At 42.6% G+C, this 17,287-nt stretch overlaps 1 protein-coding gene across 1 annotated transcript in view; it reads left to right on the forward strand.

The window, feature by feature from the left end:
• LOC144492349 (glutamate receptor 3-like) overlaps positions 1-17,287 on the forward strand; it is a 400,257-nt gene that overhangs the window by 366,953 nt on the left and 16,017 nt on the right. The window contains exons 13-15 of the mRNA XM_078210344.1: positions 6,418-6,665; positions 7,191-7,346; positions 10,879-10,884. Coding sequence (XP_078066470.1) covers positions 6,418-6,665; positions 7,191-7,346; positions 10,879-10,884 — 410 coding nt within the window. The remainder of the gene's footprint in view (positions 1-6,417; positions 6,666-7,190; positions 7,347-10,878; positions 10,885-17,287) is intronic.

Raw genomic sequence — 17,287 nt, forward strand, 5'->3', positions numbered from 1 at the left:
AAAAATTTTAAATGAGTCAATTGGTCGGGATAATATATAGGTCAAGCATACAGATTAGGAAGGTCTTAAATACAATCTTCACAAAGTGTTGGGTTCAGTATTGTTAAGTAAGGTTATTGGATTATATTTCAGTTATCTTCTATCTTCGCCTTAACCCGACTCCCAAGGAATGGGCAAAGATGCCAACTTAATGTCTTCATCATTTAGGTTCTACAGATTCAGTGTAAGATATATTTAAGAAACAAGTCAATCAACACATCACGAGACTGTATCAGCTGAGTAAATACTTCCATATGGCTAGGAAGGGGTTAAAAGGCCAGGTGAGCTTTACTCCAAAGGCTTCATAACCTTTCGCAACTCCTCACCTTAACAGCATGGAAGTATGCTGTCACTATATTGGTGATAATCATATGTTACATAGAACCATAGAACCATAGAAAATTACAGCTCAGAAACAGGCCTTTTGGCCCTTCTTGTCTGTGCCGAATCATTTTATGCCTAGTCCCACTGACTTGCACTTGGACCATATCCCTCCACACCCCTCTCATCCATGAACCTGTCCAAGTTTACCACTTTATCCGGCAGCTCATTCCACACTCCCACCACTCTCTGCGTGAAGAAGCCCCCCCTAATATTCCCTTTAAACTTTTCTCCTTTCACCCTTAACCCATGCCCTCTGGTTTTTTTCTCCCCTAGCCTCAGCGGAAAAAGCCTGCTTGCATTCACTCTATCTGTACCCATCAAAATCTTATACACCTCTATCAAATCTCCCCTCAATCTTCTACGCTCCAGGGAATAAAGTCCCAACCTATTCAATCTCTCTCTGTAACTCAGCTTCTCAAGTCCCGGCAACATTCTTGTGAACCTTCTCTGCACTCTTTCAATCTTATTTACATCCTTCCTGTAACTAGCTAACCAAAACTGTACACAATACTCCAAATTCGGCCTCACCAATGCCTTATATAACCTTACCATAACACTCCAACTTTTATACTCGATACTCCGATTTATAAAGGCCAATGTACCAAAGGCACTCTTTACGACCCTATCCACCTGTGACGTCACTTTTAGGGAACTCTGTACCTGTATTCCCAGATCCCTCTGTTCAACTGCACTCTTCAGAGTCCTACCATTTACCCTGTACGTTCTTCTTTGGTTTGTCCTTCCAAAGTGCAATATCTCACACTTGTCTGCGTTAAATTCCATTTGCCATTTTTCAGCCCATTTTTCTAGTTGGTCCAAATCCCTCTGCAAGTTTTGAAAACCTTCCTCACTGTCCACTACACCTCCAATCTTTGTATCATCATCCTCACTGTCCACTACACCTCCAATCTTTGTATCATCATTGCTTAATCAATTTTCGAATGCACAGAACTCAATCTATGTAAAACTCACATTGTCATTCATTTCTCTCCCAATTGTAAGATAATTATATAGAATCAGTGTCAACTATAATCAAATATATACTGTGGTTGTTAAAGCTTAGTCACAACTAAGTTTTTGATTTTTTTTAAAGATTTGTATGGGACATGGAACAAAAAATGTTCTGGCCTATTGCCTACTTATTCTTGCCTCCTTTCTGCACGACCAATTCTCCCTCCGTTGGGCTCACCCTCACAGCCAGCTCATTTTTGGAGGGTGGGGTCGGGAATGTGTGAGGGTGATGGTTTTCGGAGTGCAGACGGACAGGAATAAAGAGGAGGGGGAGCTATATTAGCTGGACTGTCTCCCAATACCCAAGGGGCACCACCACCCCCACTTCCTTCCCACCCATTTGAAAACTTCTGATCAAAAATGGCCTACCTACTCTTGCCCATCTGCCCACTCCACTCATACTGTGGTGTGCGCAGCATCGTATCGAGGTCAGTCAGCTTGTTAGCAACATCAATTGACCACTAATTGTTTAAATATGGACTTCTGATTTCCCTGCCCACCCACCTACTGTGTTATGGGGGTGAACTCGGGGTGGGTGGGTGGGTGGGAAGGTAGCGGGCAGGGCACCTGCCCTCTCTTGTATGCCACACCCCCCACCCCCTGCTGAAAACACATGGAAATTTAAAGAGAGGCCTGAGGTAGCCTGCAGGCTTGCCTGAAGGGGACACTTCATAGGAATTAATACATCGTTGCAGGGAGTGACAACAAGAAAAAAAGTAGATGGAAAGAAAGAAAAACTTACAACTGTATGTAATGCCAGAAATGTTACTCTGTAATGAACTGTTGTTATGTAACAAAGTGAAGCAACCATTTTGTACGCAGTATGATTCCATATATAGTTAGCAATGGCATCAAGATCAGTTAATTTGTTTATGGTTGGGTTAATTGAGGAGGAGTGTTGGACAGGATAGCAGGAAAGCTCTAGAACCTTTCAATTAGTTCGACAGATTCTTTAACCTCCATCTGAACCATCACAGAAGGTAGTTGTGGCCTTGACTTTCCACTTTCTCACTTTTGAAAATGCAGCATTATGGCACTGAAATGAAACTTAAGAATTGGCCTAAATTAGTCAAGTCCTGACCTGGGCTTTGAATCCGTCACCTTCTAACAGAGTGCCCAGAAGCAAGATATTATTAAAGCTTCTTTTAGCATCCCCTACATTGTGGAGCAACTCAACTGCTTTCATAGCGGATACCACCACTGATACAAAATTTTTCAATCTTTATCTCTTGTTATTAAACAGCTATGTTCAGGATCTCTTAACAGCACACTTGTCAGTGCTTCATCAGTCACACGAGACTATTAGCATCATCTTAACTGTCATAGGCTGACTTACCATTTCTCAGTTTCACAGTGGTTAGCACTGCTGCTTCACCACACCAGGGACCCGGGTTTGATTCCCAGCTTGGGTCACTGTGTGGAGTTTGCACGTTCTCCCCGTGTCTGGGTAGGTTCCCTCCAGGTGCTCCGATTTCTTCCCACAGTCTGAAAGACATGCTGGTTTGGTGCATTGGCCATGCTAAATTCTCCCTCAGTGTACCCAACAGGCGACTAGGGGATTTTCACAGTAACTTCATTGCAGTATTAATGTACGCCAACTTGTGACACTAATAAATAAACTTTAAAATGATGAAGTGCACTTTTACTTGGAACCTACGCTAATTATTTTTTTTAATGGAAAATTCAGAAAAATTACAAGACATGCCCTGAAAATTATTTGGAATAGAAAAACGACTACTTAAACTAATCCAAAGAAAACATGATAAGGCTGATTATGATATTTTTTTGAATGACACGCTGTGTGCATATTATTCAGGAATCCGAATTAAAACTAATGGAGTTGATACTGTTTGAAAAAGTTGATAATAGATTAAGTGGAGGACAAAGTTGATCACGGCTGGGCGATTGTTGGATTGTGATGGCATAGCATCAGGGGCTACACAATCAAATTATGCAGAGCCTAAAGATATATACTCAGAGTGGGATTTTCCAGCCACTTCCCACTGCTGGGATCTTCTGGCCGAAGGTGATCCACCACAACGAGTTGCCTGGCAACGGGATGGGCGAGCCACACAAATATGCTGTGGACATCAGCAGGACCGGAAAATCCCCCTGATGGCCATGGCAAGTGCCTCAGCCTCCAGAAAACACACCGCGGCCGGATTGGGGGAGGGGAGGGGGGAGGGCGGGGGCAGAAAATGCAGGCTTCAGGGTATTAAAGATCAATGTACTAAAGAAGTTCTGATCACCACACTTTAGGAAGGATGGGCCAGTCCTTGACTGATTGCAGAGGAGAAATAACAAGAATGATTCTAGGTATGGGGCATTTTAACACAATCACAAAGATTGTGTTACAGCGCAAAGATAGGCCATTCAGCCTCACTCGCCATCTCTTTGAATGAGCAATTCATCTAGTGCCATTCTCCTACCTTCTCCCCAGAACCCTAGAAACTCTTGCTTTTCAGATAACAGTCTGATTCTCTTTTACATGCCTCGATTGAACCTGCCTCCACCACACTCTCAAACATTTCCAGACCTTAACCATTTGCTGTGTGAAAATGTTTTTCCTCATGTCAATTTGTTTACCATTTACCTTAAATCTATACCCTCCCATTCTCAATCTTTTCACAAGTATAAGACCATAAGACATAGGAACACAATTAGGCCACTCGGCCCATCGAGTCTGCTCCACCATTCAATTGCGGCTGATATTTGTCTCATCCCCATTCTCCTGCCTTTTTCCCATAACCCCTGACCCCCTTATTAATCAAGAACATATCTATCTATCTTAAAGACACTCAATGACCTGGCCTTCACAGCCTTCTGCGGCAAAGAGTTCCACAGATCCACTTCTCTCTGGCTGAAGAAATTCCTCCTCATCTCTTTTAAAGGATCATCCCTTTCGCCTAAGCTTGTGCCCTTTGGTTCTAGTTTCTCCTACTAGTGGAAACATCCTCTCCACATCCACTCTATCCAGGCCTTGCAGTCTCCTGTAAGTTTCAATAAGATCCCGCCTCATCTTTCTAAACTCCAGCGAGTACAGACCCAGAGTCCTCAACCATTCTTCATACAACAAAGCTCTTCATTCCAGGGATCATTCTTGTGAACCTCCTCTGGACCCTTTCCAAGGCCAGCACATCCTTCCTTAGATACAGGGTCCAAAACTGCTCACAATATTCCAAATGGGGTCTGACCAGAGCCTTATACAGCCTCAGAAGTACATCCCTGCTCTTCAATTCGAGCCCTCTCGACATGAAGTAGGAACAATTTCTCCCTATCTAATTTGTCCAGGCTCTCGTGATTTTGAATACCTCTATCAAATCTCCTCTCAGCCTTCTCTTCTCCAAGGAAATAAGTCCCAACTTCTCCAATCTAACTTCAGAACTGACGTTCCTCATGCCTGGAACCATTCTCATGAATCTTTTCTGCACTTTCTCCAATTACTTCACATTTTGCCTAAAGGGCAGAGCCCAGAACCAAGCACAGTACTCCAGCTGAGGCTAACTACTGTCTTATATAAGTTCAACATAACTCCTTGCTCCTAAGCTCCCATTAACAAAGCCTAGGGCATTGTATGCTTTATTAACCACTCTCTCAATCTGTCCTGCCACCTTCATTGACTTACACACAAAAACACCCAGGTCCCTCTGCTCCTGCAGCCCCTTCAGAGAATTCTCCTGTAAATTATATTTCCTCTCCATGTTCTTCCTACCAAAATTAATCACTTCTCATTTTTCCACATTGAACTTCATTTGCCACTTGTCTGCCCATTCCATCAACTTGTTTGTGTCCCTTTGAAGTTCTACACTGTCTTCCACACAGCTCACAATGCTTCCAAGTTCTGTAAAATCTGCAAATTTTGACATTGTGTCCTGTACACCAAGGGCTAGGCCATTAATATATAACAGGAAGAGCAAAAATCCCAACCCTGACCCCTGGGGAATTCCATTATAAACCTTACTCCAGCAGGATAAAGATCCATTAGCCACTGCTCTGTTTCCTGTCACTCAACCAATTCTTCATCAATGTTGCTGCTGTCCCTTTTATTTCATGAGCTATAACTTTGCTCACAGGTTTGTAATGCAGCACTTCACTGTCGCTGGATCAAATCCTGGAATTCCCTCCCTAACAGCACTGTGGATGTACATACTCCACATGGTCTACAGTGGTTCAAGAAGGCAGCTCATCAGCACCTTCTCAAGAGCAATTAAGAATGGGCAACAAATGCTAACCTAGCCAGGGATGCCCACATCACATGAAAGAATTAATAAAAAACTGTATTGAGTGCCTTTTGTAGTCCATATATTACATCAACAGCATTGCCTTCATCAACCCTCTCTATTGCCTCTTCATAAAACTTGAACACGTCAGTAAAATACAATTTTCCCTTAACAAATCTGTGCTGACCTTCCTTAATTAATCTGAATTTGTCAATGTGACTATTAATTTTATCCAAAATTATTGTTTCTAGAAGTTTCCTCACCACCAAAGTTAAACTGGCTGGCCGGTAGCTCCTGGGTTTATCTTTGCACCCTTTTTCGAGCAAAGGAGTAAAACTTGCAATTCTCCAATCTTCTGGCACAACTGGTAACATAGCTTGTCCATACTTCCCTTTTCCTATTCATGTTCTCCTGTTGCAGTGTGGTCTTGATTATAACTCAAATCACACAAGAAGCAACTCAAATCACACACCAAAATTAACCTTTCATCTATCAGGAGCTCATACAGAATACGCATAAAAAGAACTCGTGATACAAAAAAAGGTACAAGTTTCATACAGTTTTACACCTGCTGGATTCTTGCTCCCTATCAATTGTGTGAAGATCCTGAAAACTGATGCAAAAGTAATCCAAAGGAACAACAATGTCTGAGATCAGTCAAACTCTGCTCTAAACTTACCTTTAAAAGGAAAAACATTTGAAATGGAATTTGCTCCAATTTATATAATACTTTCTCTGTCTCTGTCTCTCTCTCTCTCTCCAGCGATCAAAAATAGCAGTGTATGAAAAAATGTGGTCCTACATGAAATCTGCTGAACCATCTGTGTTCACCAAAACAACAGCTGACGGAGTTGCCAAAGTTCGAAAATCAAAGGGAAAGTTTGCCTTCTTGCTGGAGTCAACAATGAATGAATACATTGAGCAGAGGAAACCGTGCGACACCATGAAAGTAGGAGGGAACCTTGACTCGAAAGGCTATGGAGTGGCTACACCTAAAGGAGCATCATTAAGGTGGGTGGAATAGTGTAACAATATTCTATATGTTGTTATAGTATTCCACCCACCCTGATGTTTCCACTTTTTTTTTTCTTTTAATTGTCAAGACTGTAAGGTAACTTAAATTTTACATTGTTTAAAAGCCTGGATTAAGTAAGGCTGGTAATGTAGAGTTAAACTATTTAATGCATCCATTTTACTATTTCCTTTATCGTGTCGTCTTTTTTAATTGTTCGTCGCCGTTTTAATTTTATAATTCTACACCTTCTCAATTTATCTGGTAAAGTTAATGCTGTCACGTGTGAAGAATGTGTGATTGCATGATGTGTTAATTTTTTTTTCTTAAAGGCAAATCCCCATCCCGCACACTTCAGTTTTGAACAATGTGATCCTTCATGCCACCTTCCAATATTAACACTTTATTTGCCGTGCAAGCGTTTCTCCATTCCGTGAAAATAGCCAATTTGTCCTATTGTGCTCCTTTCACGTACACTTATTACAATTGTTCATTTTCTTACAAATATGTTTTATCGTTTCAAGAAATGCTGTTAACCTCGCAGTATTAAAACTGAATGAACAAGGCCTCTTGGACAAATTGAAAAACAAATGGTGGTACGACAAAGGAGAGTGCGGCAGCGGGGGAGGTGACTCCAAGGTCAGCCTCAATGTCACCACAAGCGGGTACCTTAGTACAGAGTAATCGGCAAGGCTGTTATTGTATTTGCAAAAGAACATGAAGTCATTCATTTGTACGCAATGTTATATTTGAGTCGTGATGTTGGTATAGCAGGGATCTTTACCAGATTGACAGCTGTAGTGAGTGTTGCAATGCTTGGAATGATCAGGGAAAGCACCTTTGTGATGATATCATGTAATTTAAGCAAAGATTTTATTTAAAACAAAATAAATGATAGTTCAAGTTTTTTCTTAAACCAGATAACCTTCAGAAACAATTGACCCTTGGAAAAACTGACTTAATCGTTGCCTTTGTCCTCAAGGAAACCAAAGGCAAATTCAGGAATAATAGAGAAGTGGCAAGTCAGTCGGCACTTAAAAGCCAACAGATGAGCTTGGTGGGCGCTTTGTGCCAGAATCCACATTATGTGACTGCACAGAGCAATACAGTGTGCTGTCAGAGTCCTGCAGAGGAGATGCTTCCTTTCAGATTCTAAAAATTCAATTAATTGGATTTTTAAAAAAATTCTTACTCATCAACTTTCAAAGCTAGTCTTATTCAGACAGATTAATTTTCATGTAACTACTATCATTATCCTTGCTTCACTGTCACTGAGAAAAAGGCTTAGCTTGCAGGTCTGGAAGATTACAATAGGAAGCGGTACAGCCTTGTCCAAGTGAAAAGCATGGATTGCATGTGGAAGGCGTGAAACTGAAAGTCATGCTGTTATAATTTGTCAGGAAGGGAAAGGTGCAGAATTGGCATTCCGCTGCCATTGTGAGCACTGAACAAATTCGCCACCAGCCTATTCTGTGATTAAATAGTTCAATGAAGAACTCTGGAACCACATACCAACTCTGTCATCATCTGAAAAAAAGGCATGTCAGAAATTTCAGATTAAGATCTTTCACCAGAACACGTTCTCACCTAACAAAGACGCCTGTTGGAAACATCAGTCCCAACCCACAGAAGGATGGGGAAGTTTTTAACCCCATGAAACTGATGGATTTGGGTCAGGTGGGAGGGAAGCATTAAAAATCCGAATACCAACTCCAACCTGCCTCAAACACGTCCATCTCTGTTTTTCATGGAGATGGGGATGGGAGCAAGCAGCCAAACCCCCTGTCAGGAAGTGGGTTGGCAATTTAAAAATGCAATGAGGTTGCCATGCCTCAGATTTACCCAGCATTTCAAACTTAAGTCTAGCCACCCAGGTTTCATAAGTCTCAGGAAAGGTAGCAGGCAAAGGAAGGGAAGGACTGACTTTTGGAGCTAGGAGGTCTGCTTACCTGCTGAATTCAGCAACAGTTGAACGGCCACACCCCGCAATTTAATTTAAGCAAAGATTTTATTTAAAACAAAATAAATGATAGTTCAAGTTTTTTCTTAAACCAGATAAGCTTCAGAAACAATTGACCTTTGGAAAAACTGACTTAATCGTTGCCTTTCTCCTCAAGGAAACCAAAGGCAAATTCAGGAATAATAGAGAAGTGGCAAGTCAGTCGATCCCTTCCAATCTGCCACAGATACCCTCCCCTAAGCTTCTGATCTCTTTCCCCCACCCACACCGTTCCCTCACCAAGCCGGTGTCCTTTCCACCTGCTTCCCTACTCACCCTAGCCCCATTCCCTCAGCCCCATTCACCAATCTCTCGACTTCCAATCATTGTTACCTCCACCCGCCCGGGATCAGACATCTGCTAGGATTGAGAACTCACCCTCAGCCAGAGGCAAAGCCTGACCTCAGGGCAAGGACATTTCTGTGGTGACACAAGCAATCTGTGCAGTTAAATCTTCACTGTGGGGAAATCCTGAACTCTAGGTTTCCTGTGCACTGCTGAGCCCCCTGCTGCCAGTGTTTCAGGAAGTTACAATTCTCCCATGTGCACTTCTACCATTATTAGCCTTTATTTCATGTTTTGACTATTTAGTCTTGCATTTGATCTTCACATGGGCAGCATGGAGACACAGTGTTTAGCACTGCTGCCTTAGGTCACAGTCTGTGTGGAGTCTGTACGTTCTCCCTGTGTCTGTGTGGGTTTCCTCCGGGTGCTCCGATTTTTGGTTAGGTGAATTGGCTATGCTAAATTCTCCCTCAGTGTACCCGAACAGGCGCCAGAATGTGGCGACTAGGGGATTTTCACAATAACCTCATTGCAGTGTTAATGTAAGCCTACTTGTGACACTACTAAATAAACTATAATCAAAGAATACTGCATGAAGAGCAGAAAGTTTTGGTGAATTTCATTGTCAATTGCAGGAAGCACTGTGTAACTTGTATTTCAATGTAGCTTTACTCAATCTTACTCTTGGGAAGTTATTTGTTTAGTTCAGTGATTTAGAATAGAGTTTCTCCGTCGAGGGACTGGAAGATCCTGTGGGAGGGAACAGCCAGAAGATTTCATGACCATTGGATTCAGCCAATAACCAATTGCTGAGTTTCGCCACTTGCAGAAGAAGGCTCACACCTTCAAAGATGACATTAATTCCTTAACCCAAACTTTGATTTGGTATCAGTATCAGTTTCACAACATGTAAACAAAAATAATAAATGTATACATGGAATTGTATGACTAATTTTCATACAGCGAAGGTACTTCTTTTGGAGTCGGTGGAGCTTTTAAAACCAGGAAGCATTGGGGACAGCCATGGGCGCTGAGAAGCAAAACATCTGAGAATCCTTGATGTCGATGTTATTAACACTCTCAGTTCTTTAATGCATTAACATGTAAAATTCTTGTCCAAAATAGTTTCATTTTCTTTCATTAGTGTAACTCCACTTTCTTGGTAAGGATCAAATGCCATTAATGCCAAACTTGTAACATGACAGTAATTTAGGGATACTGTTGCATTCATTATCTGTGCTGTCCAATCCCACCCCTCTGAGCTAGGTATTGCAGGAGAAATCTCTTTGCACAGAGTGCAAATACAATTTGGAACTTGTTCCTATAAATAGTTGAGGTGAATAGTATAGGGAAAGTTAGGTGGTACATGAGGGAGAAGTGAGAAAAAGGTTATATTGATTGGGTTAAATGAAGAGGTTTATGTGTGGATCAAATAGCCTGTTTTCTATGATGTACATTCCACATAATTCTGTGTAGTTATACATATTGTGAGTTCAACAATAAAGTGCTAAAGGAAATGTCCTTCAACAATTATCTGATACAACAGGTACAAAAAAACTGCTGATTGTTGACTAGGCAGGGTAACAGTTGGTCTAGCTGATTACTAATGCATAAAAGTCAATTTGAGTGCAGTGAATAGATATTAACAGGTGGCTCATGAATTTGTCTTTCTGCATACCATTTGTATTTTCAAGAAAGGGTAGACGTGACTCATAAAAGTTCCATCTGTATCTAAGGCATAATTAATCTCAAAGGATTTGGGTTTAAGTACACAGTCCACAGCTTTAAGCAGTTCTATTCCCATTATGGACGTCTGAGCCACAAGAGACCAGGGATAGAAGAGTGGCAAACTCTGTACTGAAGAAAACAAAGTATCTACCTACCTTGTAGGAACATTGTTAGAATAATTCTCTGGTATAATTACACAGAATTAGGTAGAATGTAGATTATAGAAAACAAGCTATTTGACCCAACTCGTGCACACGTAAGCCTCTTACCACCCCTCTTCATCTAACCCAATAAATATAACCTTTTCTTCCCTTCTCCCTCATGTATTATCTAACTTCCTTTATACTATTCACCTCAACTATTTACAGAATCAAGGTCCAGATTGTACTTAACACTCTGTGTAAAGAGGCTTCTCCTGAAATATCTGTTAGATTTATTGGTGACTTTCTGATATTTTTGACCTCTGATTTTTGTCTCTCCCACATCTGCTGTCTCTCTACCCAATCAACTTCTTCCTTGATCTTAAAGACCTTTATCAGGACATCACGCAGCCTTCTCATTTCTAGAGAAAAGAACTTCATATTTATCATAATATACTCATAATATGGGATCTTCATGTTGCAATGGTGGTGGCTCATTGATGAGGTTCTGAGGTGTATGTACTTAAACATAAACACCTTTATTGACAGACTTTAACTATTTACAGTTCGGATTATAGTATTGTATAGACTGTTCTCTGACCAATGGATACATACACCACACTGTGGGTGGTGCCATTCTCCTGTGCCATGTTAACCCTTGTTCGGCTGAGCATCTTTACATTATAACACATGCAGCCACATATCATCACAATATTCTTCAAACTATATATAGAAATGGTCAGTCAGTTCCAGTGTTATGCTTGTAACTCGTTTTTGTATCTTCGTCGGTGCTTTTACATTCTTTTTATAAAATGGAGGCCAGATTGAGCGCAGTGTCCCAAGTGTGGCCCGGCCAAAGTTCTATTCAACTTCAACATAATTTCTCTGCTTTTCAATTCTGTCCCCCTAATGTGTCCTGGTTGGAAAAGCTGAAAATTCTGTCCTCTAGTGCAATCAAGGGCCGGGATTCTTCCAGCCCACTGTGCTGCTTGAGTAGCGCAGCGGGCCGGGAGACTGCAGCAGGGGACTTTTTCTCTCAGGCCCTTTTTTCCTGATGTAATCAGCCCTGTGCCAGAAATCAGCATGGGACTGATTACTGTATGGATGGTAACCTCCAGGCCCACTAGTGCCTCCCCCCGCGCAGGGAGAGGTCCCCATCAGCGGGGTTTACAGCTGCTCCCCACCGAGGAACAGGCATGCTCACCCCACTGGTGGGGACAGAGACCATTGAGACCCCCCCCCCCCCGTCCCCCCCGTCCCCCCGTCCCCCCACCCACCCCCGGGAGATTCATTCAGCTAATTACGTCCAAGAAAAGGACGGGAAAATCTCCCGTTTTCCCACCCATTGGTACTTAGTTTTTTTTGGGAGCATCCTAGCCAAGGTTCTTCCTGTGAATCCCTAGACACTGGACAGTGAACATCGAAACATAGGAATTGGAATTGGCCATTCAGTCCTTCAAGCCTATTCCATCATTCAGTTAGATTGTGACAGATCTGTACCTCAAACTCATTTTCCCACCTTTGCTCCCTACCCATTTCAAAATCTACTGATCCCAATCTTGAAAGTTTTCATTGATCTAGCATCCACGGACTTTTTAGTCAAAGGTTCCAGATTTCCCCTGCCTTTTTTTGTGTGAATAGAACATAGAACATAGAACAGTACAGCACAGAACAGGCCCTTCGGCCCACGATGTTGTGCCGAGCTTTATCTTTGAAAAAACTGTTCAGTCCCCTGCACTTCTTTCATAGCCCTTCGAGTTGTCCAGTTCCTTTTTGAAAATTATTATTCATTCTGCTTTCACTTCTTTTTCGAGTAGTGCATCCCGATCTGTGGGAGGGAGCCGGAGCACCCGAAGAAAACCCACGTGGACACGGGGAGAATGTGCAGATTCCGCACAGACAGAGACCCAAGCTGGGAATCAAACCAGGTCCCTGGTGTCGTTAAGCAATGCTCACCACTGTACCACCATGCTGCCCATTTGGTTCATTTTATAAGGTTGTGTCCAGTTGTCCTAGTCTTCGCCACCAATGGGAAAAATTCTATCTACTGTTTCAAATCCTTCCAACATCCTAAAAAGAAAATCAACAAATATCTCTTAATTTTCTACATTGTAGGGAATTTAAAAAACATAGTTCATGTAAACTCACCTCATAATTTCACACAATGTTCGGGTGTATCTGCATTGTAACCCTTCCAAGGCCAATGTCCTGTCTATGGTGCAGTGCTCAGAATTACACATGGTGCTGCAAAGGTGGTCTAACCACGGGGTTGTATTACAGGAACAAATCTTTCCCTTTACATTCTAGTTCTCTTGTCCAACATTCCATAAACCTTTTCATGATCTGTGTACTGTATACATGGACCACCAAATCTTCAAACCTCTACTCTTCGTACATTTTTAACCACTTAAAGAAAATAACCAAGAACTATCTCACAGACACAGAATAGATTACTTCAAACCTACCTAGATTGAAATCCATCTGCCTGCCTTGTCAGCCCTACTGCCCAATAATCTTTATTAATGCAATCAAGATGCTCCATGATTTTGAACCCTCCTGTTAATGCCCACCTTAACCTTCTCTGCTCCAAGAAGAACGATGTGGAGATGCCGGCGTTGGACTGGGGTAAACACAGTAAGAAGTTTAACAACACCAGGTCAAAGTCCAACAGGTTTATTTGGTAGCAAAAGCCACACAAGCTTTCGAAGCTCTAAGCCCCTTCTTCAGGTGAGTGGGAATTCTGTTCACAAACAGAGTTTATAAAGACACAGACTCAATTTACATGAATAATGTAAATTCCAAGAAGAACACCAGTTTCTCCACATAGATGCAATCTCACACCTCAATATCATTCCCACAAATTTCCTCTGCTCCCTCTCCAAGACACACTTCCAGAAGTGTGCACAGAATTGAAGACAATATGTCAACTGAGGCCTAAATCCAGTGATTTGTAGCAGTTCAACCTACTTTCTTTGTTTTGATATCCAAAGTTCCTGTTCATAAAGCCAAGGATAGTGTCTGTTTTTTTTAACTTCTCAACTTTCAAGAATTTGTGTACATAGTCCACTAGTTATTTTTGTACCTGGACTGCACCCCTTTTTTTTAAATTGTACTATCCAGGCACTTCCGAGGATCACCAGCAGATTGCTGCTGAGCTCCTACTTAACTTCGCCATGACTGCTCTGCATTTCTGGCTGGGTCTTCCAAACCCGGCTTCTTCAGAAATGCGTAGTACTTTTCCATTGAACTGCTTCCTCATAGCACTGGATCGTCGTGTGGAAGACAAGTCAAGGCCCCCTTTTATGGCACTAACTGTCATCTTCTGGTAAGTGTTCATTAACGTACTGAAAACATTGAAATATATATTATCCTAAGGGGCCGTGACAGGGTAGACGTGGAGAGGATGTATCCTCCTGTGGGAGAATCTAGAGCTGGATGTCACTGTTTAAAACTAAGAAGTCGCCCATTTAAAATGGAGATGAGAGCCATGAGTATTTGGAACTCTCTCGCTGAAAAGGTGGTAGAAGCAGAGGGGACAATTGGTGTGGCGAGCTGGTAAAATTGCAAGAGGGGCGAAAAATCGGGCTCGTGCCTGGTTTCTCGCCTCTCACAATGTTACCAGCATTGAATTGCCTCATGCCCGGGAAGGGCACAAGGTAGACGTTAATATTCATTAGTCAATTTAAATATAATTAGTGAGCTTGGGATGCAATCGTCTGGGCTCACTTGCCTGAACAGCCTTGCTGATAGAGGTCCTCACCGGCGAGGAGGATATATGGTACCCCACCAATGGGGAGCAGATGTAATGGCCTCGCCAGTGGGACTGGAAGCCAATGAGGCCCTCGTGTGGTCAGGGGCAGGGGTTGGCAGTCCCAAGGGGTGGGGCCTGAAGGAGAGGCGACATGTGGGGGCTGTGGCCTCTGCAATCGGGGATCGCTAAGCCGGAGGGGCAGCAATTGAGAGGAAGGGGGGTAGTGGCAATCTCCAGTGCATTATGTGCACTTGACAATGCACTAGGATATCAGAGCGCATGCGCAACAGTGACTTCCAGAAATTAGCAGCCAGCTTCCCGGCATGAATAGACTTCATCCAATCCCCCGCTGACGAGAATCACGCTTTGCCTTTTTTTTTCTAAGTGTTATGAGACTTGATTTTTTCTCTCACCGTAAAAACAGATCTGAAACTCTCTCATTTTTTTTGATAAGATTGGCTCCAGAGTCTTTGAATATTTTTAAGACAGAGTTGGATAGCTTATTGGTAGGAGTTAATGGGTTATTGGGGTGGATAGGATGCAGATTTGAGGTTACTATCAGGTGCAAGTCAGGGGTCAGGCATGTCAGATGATGGGAGCTAGTCAAGTCAGGTCAAGAGGTTGGGGGGGTTGGAGGGTCAGGAAGGGAGTCGGGAGGGGGAGGGGGGCATCAGTTTAATCAGTTATCCAGGAGTTTTACAAGTATTTTTCTGTCTAACTGTCATGGACAATTTTACGTTGTTATCTTACACAATACTTGCCAGTTTGTGAAGAGGCAGGGATGGAGCAGAGAGCATTTCACACATACACAGTTTACAGAGGCAGCAGGCCATTTAAATCATCAGTTGCCTCCAGTCAGGTGGGATTTTCATAGCCATGGAGTGCGAAATGCCGAAATGTGCTGATTAGACCTGGTAAGGGTAGATCAGAACTCAAGGAATTCAAGGGATAGGCTGAGTATCTCTTTGGAGACGGGAAGTACCCTTTGGGCTCTGGTCCCAGCACTCCCTTGTGGCAGGTAAGATACTATTTGTTGCAGAATAAGTGTCCTTTTGGGAGGGGTATGATGCTCTTTGGAATTGTTAAAAGTAAGCATAAATAAGCGTTAAACTCACTCCTGTCAAACTCAATGGAGCTGTCAACAGACGTATCAAAATCAACTGTCAAGACTGTCAGAAGCACCGATCAAGAGGACTTGTCAAACGTGTCAAGAATAGCTGTCAAGAGGACCTGATAAAAGTGCCTCTCAAAGGAAGTTGTCAAGCCATCAAGTGATTTAAAAGTCCTATCCTTTAAATATTTGAAAAAAAGAGTCTGGAGTGTTAAAGCCAATGATTGCTTCCTACTTCACTCTGTTGAAAAATGTTTGTAGGTTTCTATTACTATTCAATGCTGCATGATCTATTTCACAACCATCCATTATCACCAGAGGGTGCCTGCCATTTCACAGTTTGATTGGTGGTTACAGACTCTTTAACATGGGACGGTGAATGTCAGTGCTTGTTGTTATAAGGTATTGTGCACTTGAATGAAATGTTTATTGTTATAAGGCCTTATTTAGTTGAAGGAACATAAATGTAGTAAATGAGGGTGTTTTATGGATGAATTTTTCTCAATATAGTGAAGACTACAATAGACGCTTAGAACTTTCTTTTCTTTCATCTCTGCATGGGTTCTGTGGTCATCCGATGGTGGATACTGAGTGAGTGGCCATGGTTGGTGGATGGGCAAAAGATGGTGGGTGGGGCCTGGAATCATGGTTGGTATGTGTTGGCCCTGGGGCTATAAAGGACCAAGGGAGGTGGGTGGCAGTGCATTGGTTGGCATGGAGGGAGCAAGGGTCCACAGCGGTGGGAGGGAAGACATGCCTTAACATGAGGGGCCACAGCAGGTGGATGGGATGCACAGTGTTGCCTGGTTGGCGTGTATGTGGCAAGGAAGTGTTTGTAGGTGTGAAGGTAATGAGGGATGAGGGCTGGAGGGATCTTTTTATGTTCTATTCTTTTTTACATTTTTGGACAAAATGCCAGAATCCAAACCAGCTTACCTCTCGTATTGTGGGGAGTAGGTCAGGGTGGTCCAGAATAAAGTGGGCCAGCCGCCCAACAAATATTACATGTCCCTCGCCCCCCGCCCCCTCCCCATTGAAAACACACCCAGCAGGTGGTGGGGACATGAAATCCAGCCATTTATTCATTTTGTAATCATTTTAAATACCTCAATTCAATCAGCCCTCAACCTCCAATGCTCAAGAGAATGCAAGTCCATGTTCATGCAACGGCCTATATAACTTAATTCTTTAAACCCCAGTATTATTCTGGTGTAGACAAGGAGCCAGCGTTCCATCTCTGTAAGACGGTGGTTTATGCCATGGTGGTCAACTCTGTTTCAAGCATCGCCTGTTGTGGCTCAGGAGTCCCACTCTGGTAAGGCAGTCTCTGCTTCATTAGCTTCAAAGGACGACCATGGATCGAGAGGGTGCAGGATCCTCTGACCTCTGTTTTCTCTGGGCCCTGAGCTTTTTATTTTTGCTCACCTCTTCCAATGCTCTTCCAAACAGTCAGCCAGGGGTCACAGCCATCAACGACTGTCTCTTATCATTCAAGAAATACTCTAAAAATTCAAAGTGAATAACATCACTTGTCCACATTGAACTGCATTTGCCACAGTTTTGCCCACTCACTTTGTCTGTAACCTTTGTAACTTGTCTCTTTGTAG

The sequence above is a fragment of the Mustelus asterias genome, chromosome 4 (assembly GCF_964213995.1).
Source record: "Mustelus asterias chromosome 4, sMusAst1.hap1.1, whole genome shotgun sequence".
Classification (NCBI taxonomy): Eukaryota; Metazoa; Chordata; class Chondrichthyes; order Carcharhiniformes; family Triakidae; genus Mustelus; species Mustelus asterias.